General features: G+C 42.0%; 1 protein-coding gene across 1 annotated transcript in view; it reads right to left on the reverse strand.

Annotated features, from left to right (window-relative positions):
• Positions 1 to 17,311, reverse strand: part of PDSS2 (decaprenyl diphosphate synthase subunit 2) — a 299,355-nt gene extending 282,044 nt beyond the window's left edge. Inside the window, exon 1 of the mRNA XM_025384118.1 lies at positions 16,717 to 17,311. Within this exon, the coding sequence (XP_025239903.1) occupies positions 16,717 to 17,012 (296 nt within the window). The 5' untranslated portion in view covers positions 17,013 to 17,311. The remainder of the gene's footprint in view (positions 1 to 16,716) is intronic.
• Positions 17,312 to 21,898: the final 4,587 nt, after the last annotated feature.

Here is a 21,898-nt window from a genome sequence, read left to right on the forward strand (position 1 = left end):
TCCTACAGCCTGATTAGCTCCTCCTTGCTTAAGTAATCCAAAATCAATTTCTTGGCTAGGTATGGTGGCTCAGGCCTGTAATCCGAACACTTTGGGAGGCCAAAGCAGGCAGGTCACCCGAGATCAGGAGTTCAAGACCAGCCTGACCAACATGGTAAGACCCTATCTCTACTAAAAATACAAAAATTAGCCAGGCATGATGGCACATGCCTGTAATCCCAGCTACTTGGGAGGCTGAGGCAGGAGAATCGCTTGAACCCGGGAGGCAGAGGTTGCACTGAGCTGAGATCACACCACTGCACTCCAGCCTGGGCAACAGAGCAAGACTCCATCTCAAAAACAAAACAAAACAAAACTCCCAAAAAAGCAATTTCTTTGCTTGCAACTAAACAATGCTGAGATAATTCCATACTTCCTCCCTATGGGAGGAAAACTTTCCTCAGAAACCCCTATGGCTTTAAATCTCACCTATATTGAGTACTTTCAATTCTAGCCTTAGTGTCTACCTCCCGTAGGAGGACCTAACCCATTCCTAACTTCAGTTTGGACATTTCCACTTGTTGCAAACACTTCACGTTCAACAGGTCTACAAAATTTCCCCCTACACTCTACACCCAACATACTTCTGCTAGTATCTCAACATACTCAATTGCTCAGCTTACTCTTCTGTTCTTTCACTCTCACAATTATCAAGTCTGCAATTACCAACCTCACTTCACGAATGTAGCTTGAATCCAGTCTTTCCACTTCATCTCCATCACTACTGCCTAAGTTTATAACTCACCATCACCATTCCTCTATCTGCAATAACATCGCAATTTTCAATGTTCAGATCATCTCATTGAGACCTTTTGCCACTCTATTCTTTATGTCTTCATTTTATTTGGAAACATTTTATCCTAACATATGTAACAATTTATTGCACTTTGTGTTTTACATGTCTATTGCCCTTATTTGAATATAAATCCTGGGGAAGGGAAGGGAGCGGGGGTGGGGGGAGGGTGGGGTGTAGGTCAGTGTCTGGTGTTGTTTACCCGACTAACAAGCATAGTACTTGGCCATTAGAGAACACACTTAACTAGCTGCTGAAAGAAGAAATGAATAAACCATAGCAGTCTTCTGCCAGGCTTTCCTGCCTCTAGCTTTTCTTTTCTGCAATTCGCAACCACCACAGCTGCCAAAGTCAGCTTTCAAAAAGGCACATCTGCTCAGGTCTCTCTACTACTTAACCTTTATGGTCTCCACTGACCTCAGGATAAAATTAGATCATCTTAACATGACATACAAAACTCAAAATCTGGCCACAACCTTTCTTTTGCTTTTTAAATAAACTTTATTTCATTCATAGAAGCTTTATTTACAGTAGCCAAAAATAGAACCAACCTATATATTCATTTACGCTGAATAAACAAATTGCTCTATATCCATTCAATGGAATATCTTTCAGCAATAAAAAAATATATATAGTTGGTTCCTGTATCTTGTCCAGTTTTCTATTTGTTTACAGTGGAAGGGCAAGTTGAGCATCAGATACTCTATCATGGCAGAAGCAGATACTTCCAGCCTATCTCTTTTGCCTCATCCCATCCCACTACTGTGTGGTGCAGTCTACACCACACTACAATTTTTCCTAGACTTTGCCGAGCAATTTATTATGTCTTAATTTCTTTTCCTGCCTCAGTCATCTCTTTTTCATCCCACCTGACCTGACTCATATCCTACTTCATCTCTGGTAGTCTTCCATTTTCTCTAGGGAGAGAGATCTTTTTCTCCCTTTACGTTTCTACAGCATATTGTTCACTACAGCATTTATCTCAAGGTACTCTGTGTATGTCTCCCCACGAAAATGAATTTCTAATAATAATGATAATTGCTAATATTTGGGTACTTGCTATGTGCCAGGTACTGTTCTAAGCACTTTACCTATATTAAATCATTAAATCTTCATAAAACTCTACGACACAGCTACTATTATTATTTTTGAGATAAGATCTCACTCTGTCACCCAGACTGGAGTGTAGTGGCACAACTACGGCTCACTGCAGTCTCAACTCCCAGGCTCAAGTGATCCTCTTGCTTCAGCCTTCCAAGTAGCTGGGACCACAGGCATACACCACCACACCTAGCTCATTTTAAATTTTTTTTTTTTTTAATAGATGGGATCCTACTGTGTTGCCCAGGCAGGTCTTGAACTCCTGAGCTTCAGCAATCCTTCCACCTTAGCCTCCCAAAGTGCTGGCATTACAGGTTTGAGCCACTGTACCTAGCCACCAGGTTCTATTTTTATCCTTGATTTACAGATGAAGAAACTAAGGCACAGAGAAGTTAGGTAAATTGCCTAAGATCTCATCGTTTGACAGTGGTAGAGGCAGGATGTGAACCCAAACAGTCTGATTCCAGAGCTCATGCTTACTATACTGTCTCTCATAAATTCCTGGACGGCAGCAACTGGGTCTTATTCTTGTTTGTACACCCATCCCCAGAGCACCTCAAATATTTGTGGAATGAATTAAAATTTATAATTTTCTCCTAGTCATCCAAGAAAAAGTTCTTCATAAGTAATGTAGGTTTTCAGTCAGTAATTACAGAACTGAATCTAGAAAGGGTCTTTCATAAACATGGAAAAGACTAAAATTAAATTTCTAATAATAAATTCAAAGAGCTCTGAAGAATTTTACCATGCAGAAAGGGCTAATAAGGTTTTTTAGGTAGCCAAGTAACTGTAGTGAACTGAGGAACATAAAGTCCCTACAAAGGAATCAACACACCCTAAGAGAAGAGACTAAATGTCATAATTTGTCTCCAATAACTACATACTAAATTAATCCTATCCATTTAAATCTGAAATTGAGAGCACAGTGTTTTGAAGGCAAAAGCATAAAGACAGAGTATTTAAACAAAAATTTAATCCTAAAAGCCAAATCTGTCAAGAGTAATCAATGAAAATAAATAAAGCCTTATTACTCAAAGTATCAGCTATGTTTTAGAAACAACAAAAGTCTAACCAATTCTCTATTAGAAAAGTATTGGTCATTGCCTGTGAAACAACTAAAAGTACTTAAATTTTAGTGATTTATACAGAAATTTAAGTAATTAAAATTTATATATAACTTTTTATAGATCATATATTATATATATGTTCCACAAGTGGATAATTACATTTAGTTAGGGAAACAGTAATAAAACCATTGGGTAGAAGTTGTGTTGAGAGGAATGGGACAGTTGATGCATGTTGTTACCTTCAGTTTCTCCCATTCTACCAATCTATGTCACATACCTGGGCCATCCCACATACCACTGTTCAGCTTGGACAAGTCCACTATCCCTCATCCGAAGTCCTTGAAACTAAACCAAATGTCTTTAAGAATCCAAAATTTTTCTGATTTTAGGAAGGTGCATTTTACCCAACACTGCAGCAGGAACTGGGCAGCACCTTGTAATCAAAAGCCTTAATATTTCTGCATCAAATGCAAAAATATTCATATTAAATGGGATAAACAAAGACTATAAATAGCCTCACATCAGTTCAGGTCAGATTCATAAGTCTAAAAAAAATTCTGTTTTCTGAGCTTTTCAGATTTTTAAATTGTGGAAAAAGGATTACAGACTTATACTACTACATTGCATTCAACCTGGCTTATTCTCTGCTTGAGAACTGACAACGGCTCCCTTAACCGCCACATTCAGATACAACATTAATTTCCAGACTAGTCTGCAATTGGCAACATTACTAGAAATCATCTAGTCAAACTCCTCACTTCATTGCTTAGGAAACTAAAGCCCAAAGAGATAAAATGTCTTGCCTGGGGATAACACAGTTAAGTACTGACAGAGATGAAACTACAACACACACATCTCTGTCTCCCAGATCTTCTTTCTCTTTCTCTCTCTGTCTGTCTGTCTGTCTGTCTGTTTGTGTGTGTGTGTCTCTCTCTCTGGATTTGAAGTGCTTTTTTTAAGGCTTTTCAAAATAAGAAATAATTGGCCAGGTGCGGTGGCTCATGCCTGTAATCCCAGCACTTTGAGAGGCCGAGGTGGGTGGATCACGAGGTCAAGAGATCAAAACCAACATGGTAAAACCCCGTCTCTACTAAAAATATAAAAATTAGCTGGGCATGGTGGTGCACACCTGCAATCCCAGCTACTAGGGAGGCTGAGGCAGGAGAATTGCTTGAACCTGGGAGGTGCAGGTTGCAGTGAGCCAAGATTGCGCCACTGCACTCCAGCCTGGCAACGAAGCAAGACTCTGTCTGAGAAAAAAAAAAAAAAAGAAATAATTACATACAAACACAAAGTTGCAAAAACACTACAGAGTCCTACATACCCTTCACTCAATTGTGAAATCGTGTAATAGCTATAGAACACTAAAACCAAAAAATTGATATTGATAGATTGTTAACTACAGACCTTATTCCATTTTCAGCATCTTTTAACCTGCGTTTATTCTTTATGTAGGTGTACAGAGTTCTTTGCAACTGTATTAGTCTCTTCTCACATTGCTATAAAGACATACCCAAGACTGGGTAATCATAAAGAGGCTTAACTGATTCACAGTTCCACATGGCTGGGGAGGCCTCAGGAAACTTACAATCATGGCCAAAAGCACCTCTTCACAGGGCAGCAGAAGAGAGAATGAGTGCCAGTAGGGGAAATGCCAGATGTTTATAAAACCATCAGATCTCATGAGAACTCACTCACTATCATGAAAACAGCCCCAATGATTAAATTATCTCCCACCAGTTCCCTCCCATGACACATGGGAATTATGGGGATTGCAATTCAAGATGAGATTTAGGTGGGGACATTCTGACCCTGGCCCCTCCCAAATCTCATGTGCCCACATTTCAAAATGCAATCATGCCCTTCCAACAGTCCCCCAAAGTCTTAACTCATTCCAGCATTAACCTAAAACTCCAAGTCCAAAGTTTCATGTGAGACAAGGCAAGTCTCTTCTGCCTATAAGCCTATAAAATCAAAAGCAAGTGAGTTACTACCTAGACACATCTCTCTGGGGCCACAGGCACTGGGTAAATACATCTGTTCCAAATGGTATAAATTGGTCAAAACAAAGGGGCTACAGGCCCCATGCAAGTCCAGAATCCAATAGGGCAGTCATTAAACCTTAAAGTTCTAAAATGATCTCCTTTGATTCCATGTCTCACATTCATGTCACGCTGACACAAGAGGTGGGCTCCCACAGTCTTGGGAAACTCTGCCCCTGTGGCTTTGCTAGGAACAGCCCCTCTCCTGGCTGCTTTCACAGCTGGCATTGAGTGTCTGAGGCTTTTCCAGGCACATGGTGTAAGCTGTAGGTGGATCTACCATTCTGGGGTCTGAAGGACGTTGGCTCTCTTTTCACAGCTCCACTAGGCAGTACCCCAGTGGGAACTCTGTGTGGGGGTTCCAACCCTACATTTCCCTTCTGCACTGCCCTAATAGAGGTTCTCCATGAGGGCTCCACCCCTGCAGCAGACTTTTGCCTAGATATCCAGGAATTTTCATACATTCTCTGAAATCTAGGCAGAGATTTCCAAACCTCAATTATTATCTTCTACACACCGCAAGCTCAACACCACATGGAAGCTGCCAAGGCTTGGGGCTTGCACCCTCTGAAGCAACAGCCTGAGCTGTACCTTTGCCCCTTTTAGCCATGGCTGAAGCTGCTGAGATGCAGGGCACCAAGTCCAGAGGCTGCATATAGCAGGGGGGACTGGACCTGGCCCAGGAAACCATTTTTCTCTCTCAGGCCTCCAGGCCTATGATGGGAGGAGCTGCCAAGAAGGTCTCTGACATATCCTGAAGACATTTTCCCCATTGTCTTGGCAATTAGCATTTGGCTCCTCACTAGTTATGCAAATTTCTGCAGCCTGCTTGAATTTCTCCTCAGAAAATGAGATTTTCTTTTCTATTGCAACATCAGGGTTGCAAATTTTCTAAACTTTTATGTTCTGTCACCTCTTGAATGCTTTGCTGCTTAAAAATTTCTTCCACTAGATACCCTAAATCATCTCTCTCAAGTTCAAAGTTCCACAGATCTCTAGGGCAAGGGCAAAAAGCCACCAGTCTCTTTGCTAAAGCATAGCAAGAATGACCTTTACTCCAGTTCCCAAAAAGTTTCTCATTTCCATCTAAGACAACCTCAGCCTGGATTTCATTGTCCATATCACTATCGGCATTTTGTCAAAGCCATTCAACAAGTCTCTAGGAAGTTCCAAACTTTCACACGTCTTATTCTGAGCTCTCCAAGCCGTTCCAACCTCTGCCTGTTACCCAGCTGCAAAGTCGCTTCCACGTTTTCAGGTATCTTTACAGCAGCACCCCACTCTCTGTGGTACCAACTTACAGTATTAGTCTGTTCTCACATTGCTCTATGGAGATGCCCCAAACTGGGTAACTTACAAAGAAAAGAGATTTATTGATCCAGAGTTCCACATCATGGCAGAAGGCACCTCTTCACAGGGCGCCAGGAGAGAGAATGAGTGCCAGCAGAGGAAATGCCAGATGCTTATAAAACCATCAGCTTTTGTGAGAAGTCATTCACTATCATGAAAACAGCCTGGGGGAAATTGCCCCCATGATTTGATTACCCACCCACTGAGTCCCTCCCATGTGGGGATTATGGGGATTACAATTCAAGAGGAGATTTGGGTGGGGACACAGCCAAACCATATCAGCAATTTTATCCCATGTATAAATTCACGCACCCACCACCACAAGACTCCCAACTGTTCTACCACAATATTCCTCTTTGTATTTACACTCCTCCCTATTCCCCACATTGTCCCAGACTCCAGAAAACACTTACTGTTCTCCATCTCCAGTTCTGTCATTTTGAAAATGATATAAATGTTATATAAATGGAATCAGACAATATATAAACTTTTGAGATAGACATTTTAAAAAATTGGGTAAAATTTACATAAAATTTACCATCTTAACCATTTTTAAGTGTACAGCTCAGTAGCATTAAGTATATTCACAGTGCTGTACAAGCAATCTCCAGAACTTCTTATCTTGCAAAACTGAAATCCTATAACTACTAAACAACTCTCCATTTCCCCCTTCTTCCAGTCCCTGGAGACCAGTCTGTTTCTACACACAGTTTCTCTAAATGTGACTATTCTAGACACTTTATATAAGTGGAATCATACAGTATTTGTCCTTTTGGGACTGGCTTATTTCACCTAGCATAATGCCCTCCATATTTCACTTAGCATAATGTCCTCCAGGTTCATCCATATTATGACACATGTGCAACTTCAAACACGTGGGCTCAAACAATCTTCCCACTTTAGCCTCTAGAGCAGCTGTCTAGCTAATTTATTTTTAGGAGCCACCATGTCTAGTTAATTTATTTTTTTATAGAGATGAGATCTCACTATGTTGCCCAAGCTGGTCTCAGACTCCTGGCCTCAAGTGATCCTCCCACCTCAGCTTCCCAAAGTGTTGGGATTACAGGCATGAGCCACTGTGCCTGCACCCTCCTTCTTTTTTAAGGCTGAATAATATTCCATGGTAATATATACCACATTTTGTTAATCCATTCAACCATCAATGGACAACTGGGTTGCTTCTACCTCTTGGCTACTGTGAATACTGCTGCTATGAACATGGGTATACAAGTATCTCTTTGAGACACCGCTTTCAATTCTTTTGGAAACAGACCCAGAAGCAGAATTGTTGGATCATATGGTAATTCTATTTTTAATTTTTTGATGAATGAGATCGACTTTTTTCACTCAGAATAATTCCTCTGAGATTCACCCAAGTTGTTGTGTGTATCAATGGTTCATTTCTTTTTATTGTTGCGCAGCATTTCATTGTTCTGTACGTACCACAGTTTGTTCAACCACTCACTAGGACATTTGGGCTGTTTCCAGTTGGGAAATAATTAAAGACAAAATTAAAACAGTATAACAAACAGTATATATGTAGAGGATAAATTAAAGAAAGGAAAACTTTGAATGTAAGGGAAAGAATGTTGAGGAATCAATTCACAATGACCAACTACGAAATTCCAACATGAGAGAGAAAATGGTGGGAACTATGATACTGAAGAAATAACACATAAAATCATCCCAAAATAAAGGATATAGGATTAAGTTAAGAAGGTCCTCATTCTTCACTCCAAAAACCAACAAGGTGAAATTTTGGAACATCATTCTAAAGAAAGGATTTTCCTCTAGAAAGAACACAGTCCTATCCAAGCTGTGGAATGAAAATGGCATCAATACAAGAAACTTAACTGCAAAGGAGAAATATATATATGCAGGATTTTCTACCTACAATTCTATAGGTTATGGCAGCCTATTACAAATAAAGCTGCCACAAACATTTGTATATAGGTTTTGGTATGGACATAAGTTTTTATTTCTCTGGGATAAATGCTCAGGAGTCTGATTGCTGGGCTATATGGTAAGTGTATGTTTAAACTGATTGATCAATCAAGTGATTGACTAATTGAGACAGGGTCTGACTCTGTCACCCACACTGAAGTGCAGTGGCACAATCACGGCTCACTGTAGCCTCTAACTTCCGTGCTCAAGTGATCCTCTTACCTCAACCTCCCAAGTAGCTGGGACCACAGGCATGCACCACCACACCCAACTAATTTTTTTATATATTTTGTAGAGACAGCATTTTGCCACACTGCCCAGGCTGGTCTTGAACTCCTGGACTCAAGTGATCTGCCTGCCTCAGCTTCCCAAAGTGCTGGGATTACAGGTGTGAGCCACTGTGCCCAGTCGTATGTTTAATTTTATAAGAAATTGCTACGCTGTTTTGCAGAGGGGCCGAACCATTTTACATTCCCATCAGCAATGTATGAGAAATCTAGTTTCTCTGCATTGTTACAAGAATCACATATTATATTTTTTATTTTAGCCATTCTAATTGGTACATAGTAGTATCCCATTGTTGGTAGAAGAGCTGAGGCAGGACTGGCTTGTCTGTCATAATGTAAAAGAGTCTTGGAAGATGTCCAGGGTCTAAAACCCCTCGTGGCCTTTGGAACACCAAGCTCCATGCCAAAGGGTGGAAGGCTGCACTGCTGCACCACAAATCTAAGCCCAGGGCATAAAACCCCTTGTGGCTTGGATGGAACCCAGGGCTCAGGGCATAAAACCCCTCATAGCCTCTGGAATGTGCACAGACTTGTTGGTTCCTTGCTTCTTTCTTGTAAACATGTCCTCCATTATCTCAAGCAGCAGAGCATATTCTATATGCGTCAAAGGAAATGCTAAACCATCACAGCTACACTTAATGCACCACTACCTTTCTATCCCCACGTCCCCATGCCCTCACCTGTTAACCCTCATGTCCTCACCACCTGCTTCTTTGTTTGTTCACCAATAAATAGGGTGGGCTCCCAGAGCTTGGGGCCTTTGCAGCCTCCAATCTAGCACTGGCCCCCTGAACCCACTTCATGCACTCTTAACTTGTCTTTTCTCATTCCTTTGACCCCACCGGACTTTGTAGCCCCCACAGCCTGGTGTTGGGCCTGATCACCCCAACATCCCATCATGATTTTAATTTGCATTTCCCAAATGGCTAGTAATGTTGAACATCTTTTCATATGCTTACTTGCTATCTTTATAGGTTTTTCTTTTAGCCCATTTTCTTTTCTTTCTTCTTCTTCTCTTTTTGTTTATTAAGTGACAAAGTCTTGCTCTGTTGCCGAGGCTAGAGTGCAGTGGTACAATCATAGTTCACTGCAGACTTGAAGTCAAAGTCTTGGGTTCAAGGAAGCCTCCTGCCTCTGTTTCCCTAGTAGCTGGGATTACAGGCATGAACCACTACACAAGCTTTTTTCCCCATTTTCTAATTGTATTGTTTGCTTTCTTGAGTTTAGAGTTTGTTTGTTTGTTTTTTTGGTTTGTTTGTTTTTTGTGACGGAGTATCACTCTGTCGCCCAGGCTGGAGTGCAGTGCCATGATCTCACTGCAACCTCCACCTCCCAGATTCAAGTGATTCTCCTGCCTAAGCCTCCAGAGTAGATGGGACTACAGGCGCCCGCCACCACACCTGGCTAATTTTTGTATTTTTAGTAGAGACAGGGTTTCACCATGTTAGCCAGGCTGGACTCAAACTCCTGGCCTCAGGTGATCCACCTGCCTCGGCCTCCCAAAGTTTTGGGATTACAGGCGTGAGCCACCATACCCGGCCTCTTGAGTTGAGAGAGCTCTTTACAGAATCTGGATACAAGTTCTTCTTTGAATATGTGATTTGCAAATATTTTCTACCAGTCTATGGCTAAACTTTTCACCCTCTTTACAGGGTCTTTCACAGAGCTAAGTATCAAACTTTTTTCTTTTTTTCTCGAGATGGAGTCTCAGTCTGTCGCCCAGGCTGGCTTGCAGTGGCATGATCTCAGTTCACTGCAACCTCAGCCTCCTAAGTTCAAGTGATTCTCCTGCCTCAGCCTCCTGACTAGCTGGGATTACAGGTGCACACCACCACACCCAGCTAATTTTTATATTTTTAGTAGAGACAGGGTTTCACCATGTTGGTCAGGCCAGTATCGAACTCTTGACATTGTGATCCGCCTGCCTCGGCCTCCCAAAGTGCTGGAATTACAGGTGTGAACCACCACGCCTGGCCAGTCTTGAACTTTTATGGAGTCCAATTATTGTTTTCTTTTACGAATTGAGTTTTTGGTATCATGTCTAAAAACTGCTTACCTAGCCCTAGGTCCTGAAGATGTGTTTTCTTTTTTTTTTTTCTTTTTGAGACTGAGTCTTGCTCTGTCACCCAGGCTGGAGTGCAGTGGCACAGTCTCGGCTCGCTGCAACCTCCGCCTCCTCCGTTTGAGACGATTCTCATTTCAAACTCCTGACCTAAGGTGATTCACCCACCTTAGCCTCCCAAAGTGCTGGGAATACAGGCGTCAGCCACCCCACCCAGCTGTGATATTATCCTATGTTTTCTTCTGAAAGTTTTATAGTTTAACATTTCACATTTAAATCCATTTTAAGTGGACATTTATTTCACAAATAATCCATTTTACATTGACTTTTAAAAAATATTGTATGAGGTTTAGGTCAAGGTTCATTTTTTTTGCCTATGATGTTCAATTGTTCCAGCCCTATTTTTGGAGAAAGAAGAAAAAAACAAAACAAAACTATCCTCCCTCCATTGAATTGTTTTTGCACTTTTGTTAAAAATCAATTGGGCATATTTGTGTTGATCTATTTCTGGGTCCTCTATTCTGTTCCATTGATCTGTCTGTTCCTCTGCTTATTAGCAGTGTTTTGATTGATGCAGCTATATAGTAAGATTTAACAGTAGGTGGAATGATTCCTCACCCATGTTTTCTTTTTCCAACATTTTAGCTATTCTAAAATGTTCTAGTTTTTACTATTCTAGCTCTACTCATGCTGCTCACTTTATTGCACTGCTTATCCTTGCTTTTAAGGTCTTCCCCGTACCTAGTAGAGGTATGGCAGCCTGGAGAAGAAAGGCGAAAAAAGAATCATGAAGGAAAAAAATAATATTATACAACTACTACCCTAAAACATTACTCATGTAATTTTTATCCATTCTTTCTTCAATGGAGTCCCAATTTCTCCATGAAAAGTTCTCTACTATTCCAAGCCATCTCTCTATGTAGTAGCTCATTAACCACAAGTCACTTGTTTCCTTCTGTTAGATATTTGTAAATATGTTTTGTGTCAACTCACCAAGGGACAGGGTCCATGTTTTAGACTTCCTTTTTTTTTTCTTTTCTTTTTTTTTTTTTTTTTTTTGAGGTAGGCTATCACTCCGTTGCCCAGGATGGAGTGCAGTGGCATGACCACAGCTCACTGCAGCCTCGACCTCTTGGGCTTAAGGGATCCTCTCAGCTCAGCCTCCGAAGTAGCTAAGACCACAGGCATGCACCAGCACACCTGGATAATTATTTGTATTTTTTGTAGAGATGGGGTTTCGCCATGTTGCTCAGGTTGGTCTCAAACTCCTGAGCTCAAGCAATCTGCCCACTTTGACCTCCCAAAGTTCTGGGATTGCAGGCATGAACCGCCACAGCTGGTCTAGACTTCTTTATATCACTTCGTAAGTTTCAATAAACATTTAGTAAATTAATTGGTGATTATCTAATTACAGATTACAACAGAGAGATCCTAGGAAATCTAGATGAACAAGAGTAAAAATGAGCTAAATGCTCCTCTATTCCTAGTAACAGAATCATTATCTCACCAAACCTCAGGATTTTTCATCTCATTTCTCATTTAGTGTTAAATTAAAGAGTATATGTCACATCTAGGCTGTTTTTCCCTTCTCTTGACAAGATGTCTTAGGTAAAGAGATCAGTGAAGAGCAAATTACAGTGGTTTCCTTTTTTTTTCCTGCTGTTTGCTAACAAAGTCACCATTCATCTAAATTTTAGGGCTGATAAACATGATTCACCCCTAACATACCATGTAGCTTTATTTGAAAAATAAATGGCTCCAGCCTGGGAAACAAAGCAAGACTCTGCCTCAAAAAAATAAAAATAAAAAACAAAAAAATACAGCTGCTTAATCCATGATTTTAGTTATAATTTATAATAATCATTACCTGCTTAACCTCTGGATCAAATGCCTGCTCCTTTGCTGAAATACCTGTGTACAGTGTATACACATATATATACAGATATAGATCCACACCCCAAAAGTTTCTTTATTGGCTGACTATGACTTTAGGCTGTTTAAATAATGTGCAACACATTATCGTAGGTAAATAGAACAAAATTATATGCAGATTAGCTCTCTCTTTTCTTACAAAATATAGCAATTCATACCTACTACGACAACTTTGCAAAAACTTACTTATTCTGTGCCTTTCCAATTTTGTCACTGTACTATAGTACTACAAGGCAGGTTAGGAAACAATTAGGAAAGTTTTAGAACCATTAGTCTCACAAACTTTCATCTAGGGTGCCTCTGGTGGCCTCTGAAGAGATCTTCTCCAAACTCTCATCTGATGTTCTTGCAACTACGTAGATGAACTACAGTTCTCATAATATACACATTAATAAGGCTCTTTTTAGCTCCACCCTTTTCAGTTCTGTGCTTTATTATGGACTACAATACTCACAATGCAATACTACAGCCCCTATCATTGACACTATCATTCCCATCAAACACAAAGAAATCTCCTACTGGATTACCAAAAACTAAGAAACCTGGGCCAGGCGCAGTGGCTCACACCTGTAATTCCAACTCTTTGGGAGGCCGAGGTGGGCACATCATGAGGTCAAGAGCTCGAGACCATTGTGGCCAACATGGTGAAACTCCTTCTCTACTAAAAATACAAAAATTAGCTGGGTGTGGTGGCGTGTGCCTGCAATCCCAGCTACTTGGGAGGCTGAGGCAGGAGAATCACTTGAACCAGGGAACCAGAGGTTGCAGTGAGCCGAGATCACGCCACTGCACTCCAGACTGGCAATAGAGCGAGACTCCGTCTCAAAAAAAAAAAAAAAATTAAGAAATCTCTTAGTTCTCGTGTTATGAGAACTAGGAGTAACCTGAACTCAGAAGTTGTTTATGAGAGTATAAACTGGTACATTCACTTTAGAAAGCATTCTAAAGATAAACATGTGCACATTCAACAATTACACTCCTGTTTTTATATCCTCATGACATGAACACCAAAGGATAGGCAAACATATTTATAACAGCATTTTTCATAATACCAAGAAATGCAACAACCCAAATGTTAATTACAAGATGACTGTGAGGCCCAGCGCAGTGGCTCACGCCTATAATCCCAGCACTTTGGGAGGCTGAGGTGGGCGAATCACGAGGTCAGGAGTTCAAGACTAGCCTGGCCAACATGGTGAAACCCTGTCTCTACTAAAAATACAAAAATTAGCCAGGCATGGTGGCAGGCGCCTGACTAATTTTTGAGAGCTACTTGGGAGGCTGAGGCAGGAGAATCGCTTGAACCTGGGAGGCAAAGTTGCAGTGAGCCAAGACTGTGCCATTGCACTCTAGTCTGGGCAACAAGAGTGAAACTCTGTCTCAAAATAAATAAATAAACAAATAAAAGATGACTGTGGTATATTCACACAACAGAATTTCATACACCAGTGAAAATCTAATGAACTACAGTCAAACACATCACACAGATGAATCTCAGAAACCATGAATTTTAAAAAGGAAGTCGCATAAGGCCATATGTAATAAACTACCATATTTGTACACTGCAAAGAAACCAGTAAAATGAAACATTATTATTTAGAAAAATAACAATGTAATTTTATTTATTTCATTTTGAGACAGGGTCTCTTGCCCAAACAGGAGTGCAGTGGCACAATCACGGCTCACAACAGCCTTGACCTCCCAGCTCAAGCAATCGCAATTCTCCCAAGTAGCTGGGACTACAGATGTGCACCCCCACGCCCAACTAATTTATTTTATTTTTTGTAGAGATAGGGTTTTGCTATGCTGCCCAGGCTGGTTTCGAACTCCTGGGCTCAAGCGATCTTTCTACTTTGCCTCCCAAAGTGCTGGGATCACAGACATGAGTCACCACTCCAGGACCCATGGTAATTTTGAAAAGGAAAAATGTTTAAAAACAGTTTAGTGGGAGTCAGGGAGATGGACTGAGGAGTACACATTTAGCTTCAACAGGACTGGTAAAGTTATAGTTCTTAAGTTGGGTAATAGTAGGCTTATTCGTTTCATTAAGCTTTAAACATACTTGTGTGTGTATGTGTTTTGAGTGTGTATCATCTAGAATCTCTGGAAAACTAACATTCCAGCTAGTCATAAGGTGATGTTCCTGATAACTAGGAACAATGCCAAGGAATAAAATCACTTTATTATTACTATTTGATAACTTCTGTAGTAAGAAAATGTCAGGTGCCTCAAAAAATTAAAGCAAGGGGTGGGTAAGGGAAGTGAGTGTGGCTAAAAAAGAGCAACATGAGGAATCCTTATAGTGCTGAAAATGTTCTTTATCTTAACTGTATCAACATAAATACCCTGCTTATGCTATTACACCATTGTTTAAAAAGATGTTACCATTGGGAGAAACAGGGTTAGGTGTATATTAGATATCTTTGTGTTATTTCTTCCAACTGCATGTAAATCTACAACTACTTCAAAATAGAAGTGTACTTTTAAAAAACAACAACAGAAACAGGTCCTTTTAGTCCTGGATTTCTCCACCTTGGCATTATTGACATTTTGCAGCACCTAATTATTTCTTGTGGGTCTGTCCTGGGAATTGAAGGGTAGCATCCCTCGCCTCTATCCACTAAATGCCAGTAATGCTAGTAATGTGCCTCCATTTGTGACAACCAAAAATGTCTCCATACATGCCAAATGTCCCCAGGGTGGGAAAATTGCCCCAGTTGAGAACCAGTGCTCTAGTCATAAAAGCCAAGAAGAGATATGAAAATGTTCCTAATTGAAGAAGATGAAAGAGATAGAACAACTAAATGCAATACTTGATTCTGGACTGAATCCTGTCCTGGAGGGTAAAGAATGCTATAAAGAACATTATTAGGCCAATTAACAAAATTGAAATTAAACGGTAGATTAAATAAAAGTATTGTATCAATATTAAATATACCTAAGTTGGTAACTGTAGTGTACTTATGTAGGAGATTACCGCTATGCTTAGGAAATACATACTGAAGTATTTAGGGGAAAAGGATCATGATGTATGCAATCTACCACCAAACGATCCAGAAAAAAAATATAGAAAGATATATACTCGTGAATAGTATATATATGTGTGTTTATGCATTTAATGAATATATTGACATATATAGACATATATATCTACGTAGTAGGTGAATCTGATTAAAGAGTATGCAAGTGTGTTCTTTGAACTGTATTATTTCTGTAACTTCGCTGTACGTTTAAACTAATTACATATCAGAAGTTGTGGGGTTTTTTTAAGCGGAAGAAAAAAAAAAAAACTTTTGGCCGGGCACGGTGGCTCACGCCTGTAATCCCAGCACTCTGGGAGGCCGAGGCCAGTGGATCACGAGGTCAGGAGATCGAGAAACCCTGTCTCTACTAAGAACACAAAAACAAAATTAGCCGGGCATGGTGGCGGGCACCTGTAGTCCCAGCCACTCCAACCTGGGTGACAGAGCGAGACTCCGTCTCAAAACAAACAAACAAACAAAAAACAAAAACAACCAAAAAAAAAACTTTATAAATCCTAAAGGCAGGTTTCACAGCAGTAGTACAGCATAAGTGATAAATATCCCAAGAAGATAATGACTACTAACGGGACAAATTCCTACTTCAACCCCAAGACATTCGTTGGAAATAAATTATCTACCTTCAGCCTCTCTCTCTCTCTCCTTCCCTACTTTCTGGAGGTGACCCCTTGAACAGTGCGGGACAGAAAATTAATCTAGCCCATTAAAATAAAATAAAAATTTTAAAAACCCCATCTCTAGGAAGTGACTCAATAAACATACATCCCCGCTTGATTTCTCCACAAATCGCTGAGGCATCTTCATCCTCAACAATTAAGAAGCAAAATCGCGGAAAGCATACAGTGTTTCAAAGAAAACCACTTATCCATTCAGCTGAGCAATAACGTTAAGGGGACTAGAGAAGAGACAACATAGAATGTCTAGGAGGAATGAGTAAAAAGGAAGGACTAAAAAGAGATAAACCAGGAGCCAGTCTGAGAGAGGTAGAATGCGTGTGCCTGCCAGAAAAAAAGTATTCCAGTGAGTGCGAGTGTGTCAGCGGGAGAGGGGTAGCTCACCTGGCTGTGGTAAGCAGAGGGTGCTGAGTGCCCACCAGCTTCCGCACCTGCATAGCGATGTTGCTGAGCTCGTCGCTCAGCAGGCAGCGAAGGCTCATGAAGGACGTGGGGTACCCCACGATCTTCTCCGCCTCTGACACTACCTGATTCCAGTGGGCTGGGGACTTGGAGGACTGACCACGCCAAGAGCCCACCGAGGAGATGGTGTCGAGGCACGGGGACCACCACAGGCGACGCGGGGAACCCAAGGCTCCGAGATAACGGGGCAAGTGCAACAGCAGCTGCCGAAGGTTCATGGTTTGAGTCTGGAAGGGTCTGGGACCTGGGGGTATCCAGAGGTGGCGCGGGAAACAACGCAGGGGCAGAGGAGGAACTTGCAGTAACTAAAAGGAAGCGGCAATTCTTGACCCTCAGAGGAGGGTGGCTTCCTGGAGCAGTGACCAGAAACGAACTTTAACTGCTGCTTTCTGCGGCCCAGTCTGGGCAAACAACAGCCCCAGCTCAGCACTGCCCCCGGCCACCCGGGGTAGAAACCACAGCCGCTGCCTATGCGGAGGACGCCATATTGGAGGCATGGAATGCGGCCTGCCGTAAAGACGGAGGCGGGTTGTTAAGAATGCTCTCTACTTTACGGCGTACCCGATAACGCCCCCGAAGGGGCGGTGCTTTGGAGGTGAACCCGGGAAGGCGAGGCGAGGCGAGGCTCCTCCCACCCCTCCGCTCTGGGCCAGCGAAGGTCGCAGGTGTTAGGGGTCAGTTGTGGGGGGGCGAGTGGTCCCTCTGCACGAGGCGTGTGGGCCGAGTCTGGATTCATTAGAGTCCCCGGCGCCCAGCACTGAGTCGCATGTATAAGTATTGGTGTCACGAACAAGGGTCAGACCCTGCCTCGACCGCAAGGAAGGGCGTCGGGCGTCGGGCGTCGGGCGGAGGCACCAGTTCCTTCCGGAAGCCTTTCGTCGCTATAGCCGCCAGCCCCTGGAAGTGGCCGTGGCCGGGCGTGAAGGCGGCCCTTGGGGCTGCTTGCCTCCTGGAGCTGGGGCCACGGCTCAGTGGTGGAACGCCTAGTCGGGGCGTGGGGCTGAGCCCTCCTGCCCTCAACGGCCCAACCAGACGAAAAGTGGCGTGGTGCGGCGGAAAGGGATCCCAAGGAAAGTCCTCGCATCCAACTTCGAATTACCGGCCGCGTCTCTGAGCCCTGGGAGAAACAGCGGTGCCTCCTTCCTGAGGGTGCGGAGAGGAAGAATGAAACGGTGCCTGCTCCCTGCCTCTTATCTTCCTCTTTATGCCTAGCCTGAGCTCAACTCCAGGAATCAAGACTATCGCTGACTGGAATGCTTTTCACATACTAGTTCATGTATTACTTTATTTAATCTTCAGAACAGCCTCATTAAGTAGATAATATTAGTATTCTCCGTGTTTTGTATGAGGAAACTAAGGTGCAGTGGAGTCGTGTAAGTTGCCTAAGACCACACTACACGGGGATGTGAGCCCAGACAATCTGGTTTCAGAATCCGTATTCTAACCAAAAGATTACACTGTCTAAATAATAGGCTCCCATCCACTCTTTTCGCCTTATTGCTGAGAGGAAACAGCCAATGTGATTATCTTTTCAGTAATGCTGCCTTTTTTTTTTCCCCCAAATGTGTCTAGGATCTTACCTCCTTTCTTATCACCTAAAACAGGTGTTAACCGTTCTTAATAAAGGATATATTATCCACTCTTAAAAATAGTTTGTAAAACTCTAAAACTTTCAAAATCCTTCCAAATTCATGGTATTTTATTTTTATTTTTTATTTGTTTTTTGAGATGGGTCTGAAAACTCTTGTCACCCAGGCTGGAGTGCAGGGGCGTGATCTCAGCTCACTGCAACATCTGCCTCCCAGGTTCAAGCAATTCTTGTGCCTCAGCCTCCCAAGTGGCTGGAACTACAGGCGCCCGCCACCATGCCTGGCTAACTTTTGTATTTTTAGTAGAGACAGGGTTTCACCATGTTGACCAAGCTGGTCTCAAACTTCTGACTTCGGGTGATCCGCCCACTTCGGCCTCCCAAAGTGCTGGGATTACAGATGTGAGCTACGGTGCCCGGACTGTCAGGTTTTTTTTGTTTTTTTTTTGTTTTTTTTTTTTGAGACAGAGTCTCGCTCTGTCGCCCAGGCTGGAGTCCAGTGGCCGGATCTCAGCTCACTGCAAGCTCCGCCTCCCGGGTTTTACGCCATTCTCCTGCCTCAGCCTCCCGAGTAGCTGGGACTACAGGCGCCCGCCACCTCGCCCGGCTAGTTTTTTGTAGTTTTAGTAGAGACGGGGTTTCACTGTGTTCGCCAGGATGGTCTCGATCTCCTGACTTCGTGATCCACCCGTCTCGGCCTCCCAAAGTGCTGGGATTACAGGCTTGAGCCACCGCGTCCGGCCTTTTTTTTAGACGGAGTCTCGCTCTGTCGCCCAGGCTGGAGTGCAGTGGCCAGATCTCAGCTCACTGCAAGCTCCGCCTCCCGGGTTTACGCCATTCTCCTGCCTCAGCCTCCCGAGTAGCTGGGACTACAGGCGCCCGCCACCTCGCCCGGCTAGTTTTTTGTATATTTTTAGTAGAGACGGGGTTTCACCGGGTTAGCCAGGATGGTCTCCATCTCCTGACTTCGTGATCCGCCCGTCTCGGCCTCCCAAAGTGCTGGGATTACAGGCTTGAGCCACCGCGCCCGGCCCCCTGTCAGTATTTTTTAAATGAGCATCGTGCATAATACTGTACCAGCCTCTTGAGCTACAAATAAAAATTGGGACTTAAAAACAAAGCGTAGTTGTTCACTTTGCAAAACAAGATGATTCTTTCTACAAAAGATTTAGCTTCATACTCTTCCTTCGGCAAGTTTTCCTTGTGATTTAAATTTTTTATTTTTTTACAAAAATTCAGTTTAGGTATAACTTTTCAGGGACACATTTTATTTAACGTGAATTGTGATTATAAGTATTAAACACAGTATATGCCCTCAAAGTAAGTAAGCTGAAGTTTGAAAATAATTCCTGTGAAAGAGATAAACTCTTGGCAACAAAATTCAGGTCTGTTAGGAGATGAAAATAAATATGGAGAGTGAGATACTTTACCATTCCAGGAGATGAAAATAAATATGGAGAGTGAGATACTTTACCATTCCAAAAAGTTCCAAGGCCAGAGCTTCTGGGTTATCCAAGGTGAAAGACGTCATGAAAATACAAAGAGAGATAGAGACTAATGTGATACATTGTGCACCTGAGGCTGTTTCTTCAGCCTCATGGTACCTTAAGGGTAACTTTTCACGCAATTTCCTCAGTAGCAATTCACAGCATGTACTTTAATTTCTCCACAGAAGCCAAGTGCATTATTCTCTGGTCATACTCTATTAACCAAGTTTTTGATTATTCATGGGACTCTGGGTCCCATTTACTTTAAATAATCAGCACTTTCCTTTATACTTACAGTTAAAAGGTTGCATTATACTTAATGATAATCAGTTTTTAGAAGGTTAAAATGGTATTTGTTCTTTAATCTCCCAGATAAATATGTTATTCCTTAGAGTCTTTATGATTAAAGAAATTTCTGAATTGCTAGTGACTTTTGGAGGAACAGGGAGGGGGAGTATCTGTGATTCTGCCCTTCCTCTGCCACTGATAATAGTTATTTTAAGGATGTCTGTGAATGTGTGCATAAAGAAAGAATACAGCAGGATTTCTCAGCCTTGACATTATTGGCATTTTGGACCAGATAATTCTTTGCTGGGGGAAGTGGGGGCAGTCCTGAGTATTGTACGGTGTTGAGTAGCATTCCTGACCTCTACCTACTAGATGTTAACAGCACCCCTATGCAAGTTGTGACAACCAGGTATGTCTCCAAACATTACCAAATGTCTGTCCCCTGGAGTGCAGAATTGCCCACTGGGAAATGGGAGATGCTGAAAGAAAAAAACAGTGTCCATCCATGACATATACTCCTACAAAGCAGCAGAAGAGGTAGTCCTGGGTGAGAGTAGCCCTGCAGGTTAGAGAGTGGTCACTCCACAATCTATGGAAACTTTCAGCCACACGCAGGGACTTCCCCTTGGCATCGGAGTTGTTTTGGAGACAGCAAGCTGACCAAAAATGATCACAATTCCTCCTGTATGTTTTTCAGGATTCTGAAGCTTATACCAGTAGAACTCACTTACTGGCCACTCTGCATTCTACTGACCTTAAAAAGAGTAAGGTCATATTTGATGTCCTTTTATTTGGCTGGAAATGCAAGCCAACCTTGGAAAATACAAGGTCTTAACAAGGATAGTGATGCTGTGGGCGTTGGTATTTCCACGATTAGGTGAGTGGAAATAGATAGAGATATTGCAGCCACCCTCCTTCTGTCAACCTCAATACAATCACCTATTGTTTACCCTGAGAGAGTTCTTCCAAAGGCAGATGAAAGCATCATGGTGTATCTTGGGCCAAGATGATAAAAGGAGGCAAAAATCCAAAAGTTTGACCACCTACTTGGTTAGCAGGCTATGGAGATGCCACATAGTGCATTGAGAATGCAAAATGGTACGCGGCAGCTATGGAAGGGAATTTGATAATGCCTAGCAAAATTACATATATATTGCCCTCTGCCCTAGAAACCCACTTCTAGGAAAATATCCCAAAATATAAAATGACTTAAGCACAAGCTTATTCATTGCAGTATTATTTGTAATACCAAAAGATTGGAAACAATCCAGATAACCCCAAGAAAGAGTTGGTTGAACAAACTCGAGTAAATCTACACAGTGAAACTATGCAATTGTGAAAAAGAATGAGGGCCATTTCTTTACACCGAGGTGAAATGATCTTCAGAATATATATTAGTGTAAAAAGAAAAAACCCAAAGTGCAGAACAGTAGATGTGCTTTTTTTTTGTAAGATAGCTAAGCTACAAATGCATATTTGCATGTATTTGGAATAGGAGGAAAAGTGGAGGAGACAGGCATGGAAGCTAGACTACTCTGAATATACCTTGGCTATATGGTTTTGATTTTAGAATCATGTATGTGTTTTACATTTTCAAAATAATTTCAAATCCAAAAGAAAATTACAATTCCTAAAATTTGAAAACAAATAAGCTAAGTGTATATTAAGTTGGTGGCATAACCATACCAAGTAAACACTTTAATTACTTTAGAAAATACTGTTTTCAGCCACGCACAGTGGC

Source organism: Theropithecus gelada, chromosome 4 (assembly GCF_003255815.1).
Source record: "Theropithecus gelada isolate Dixy chromosome 4, Tgel_1.0, whole genome shotgun sequence".
NCBI classification, from domain to species: domain Eukaryota; kingdom Metazoa; phylum Chordata; class Mammalia; order Primates; family Cercopithecidae; genus Theropithecus; species Theropithecus gelada.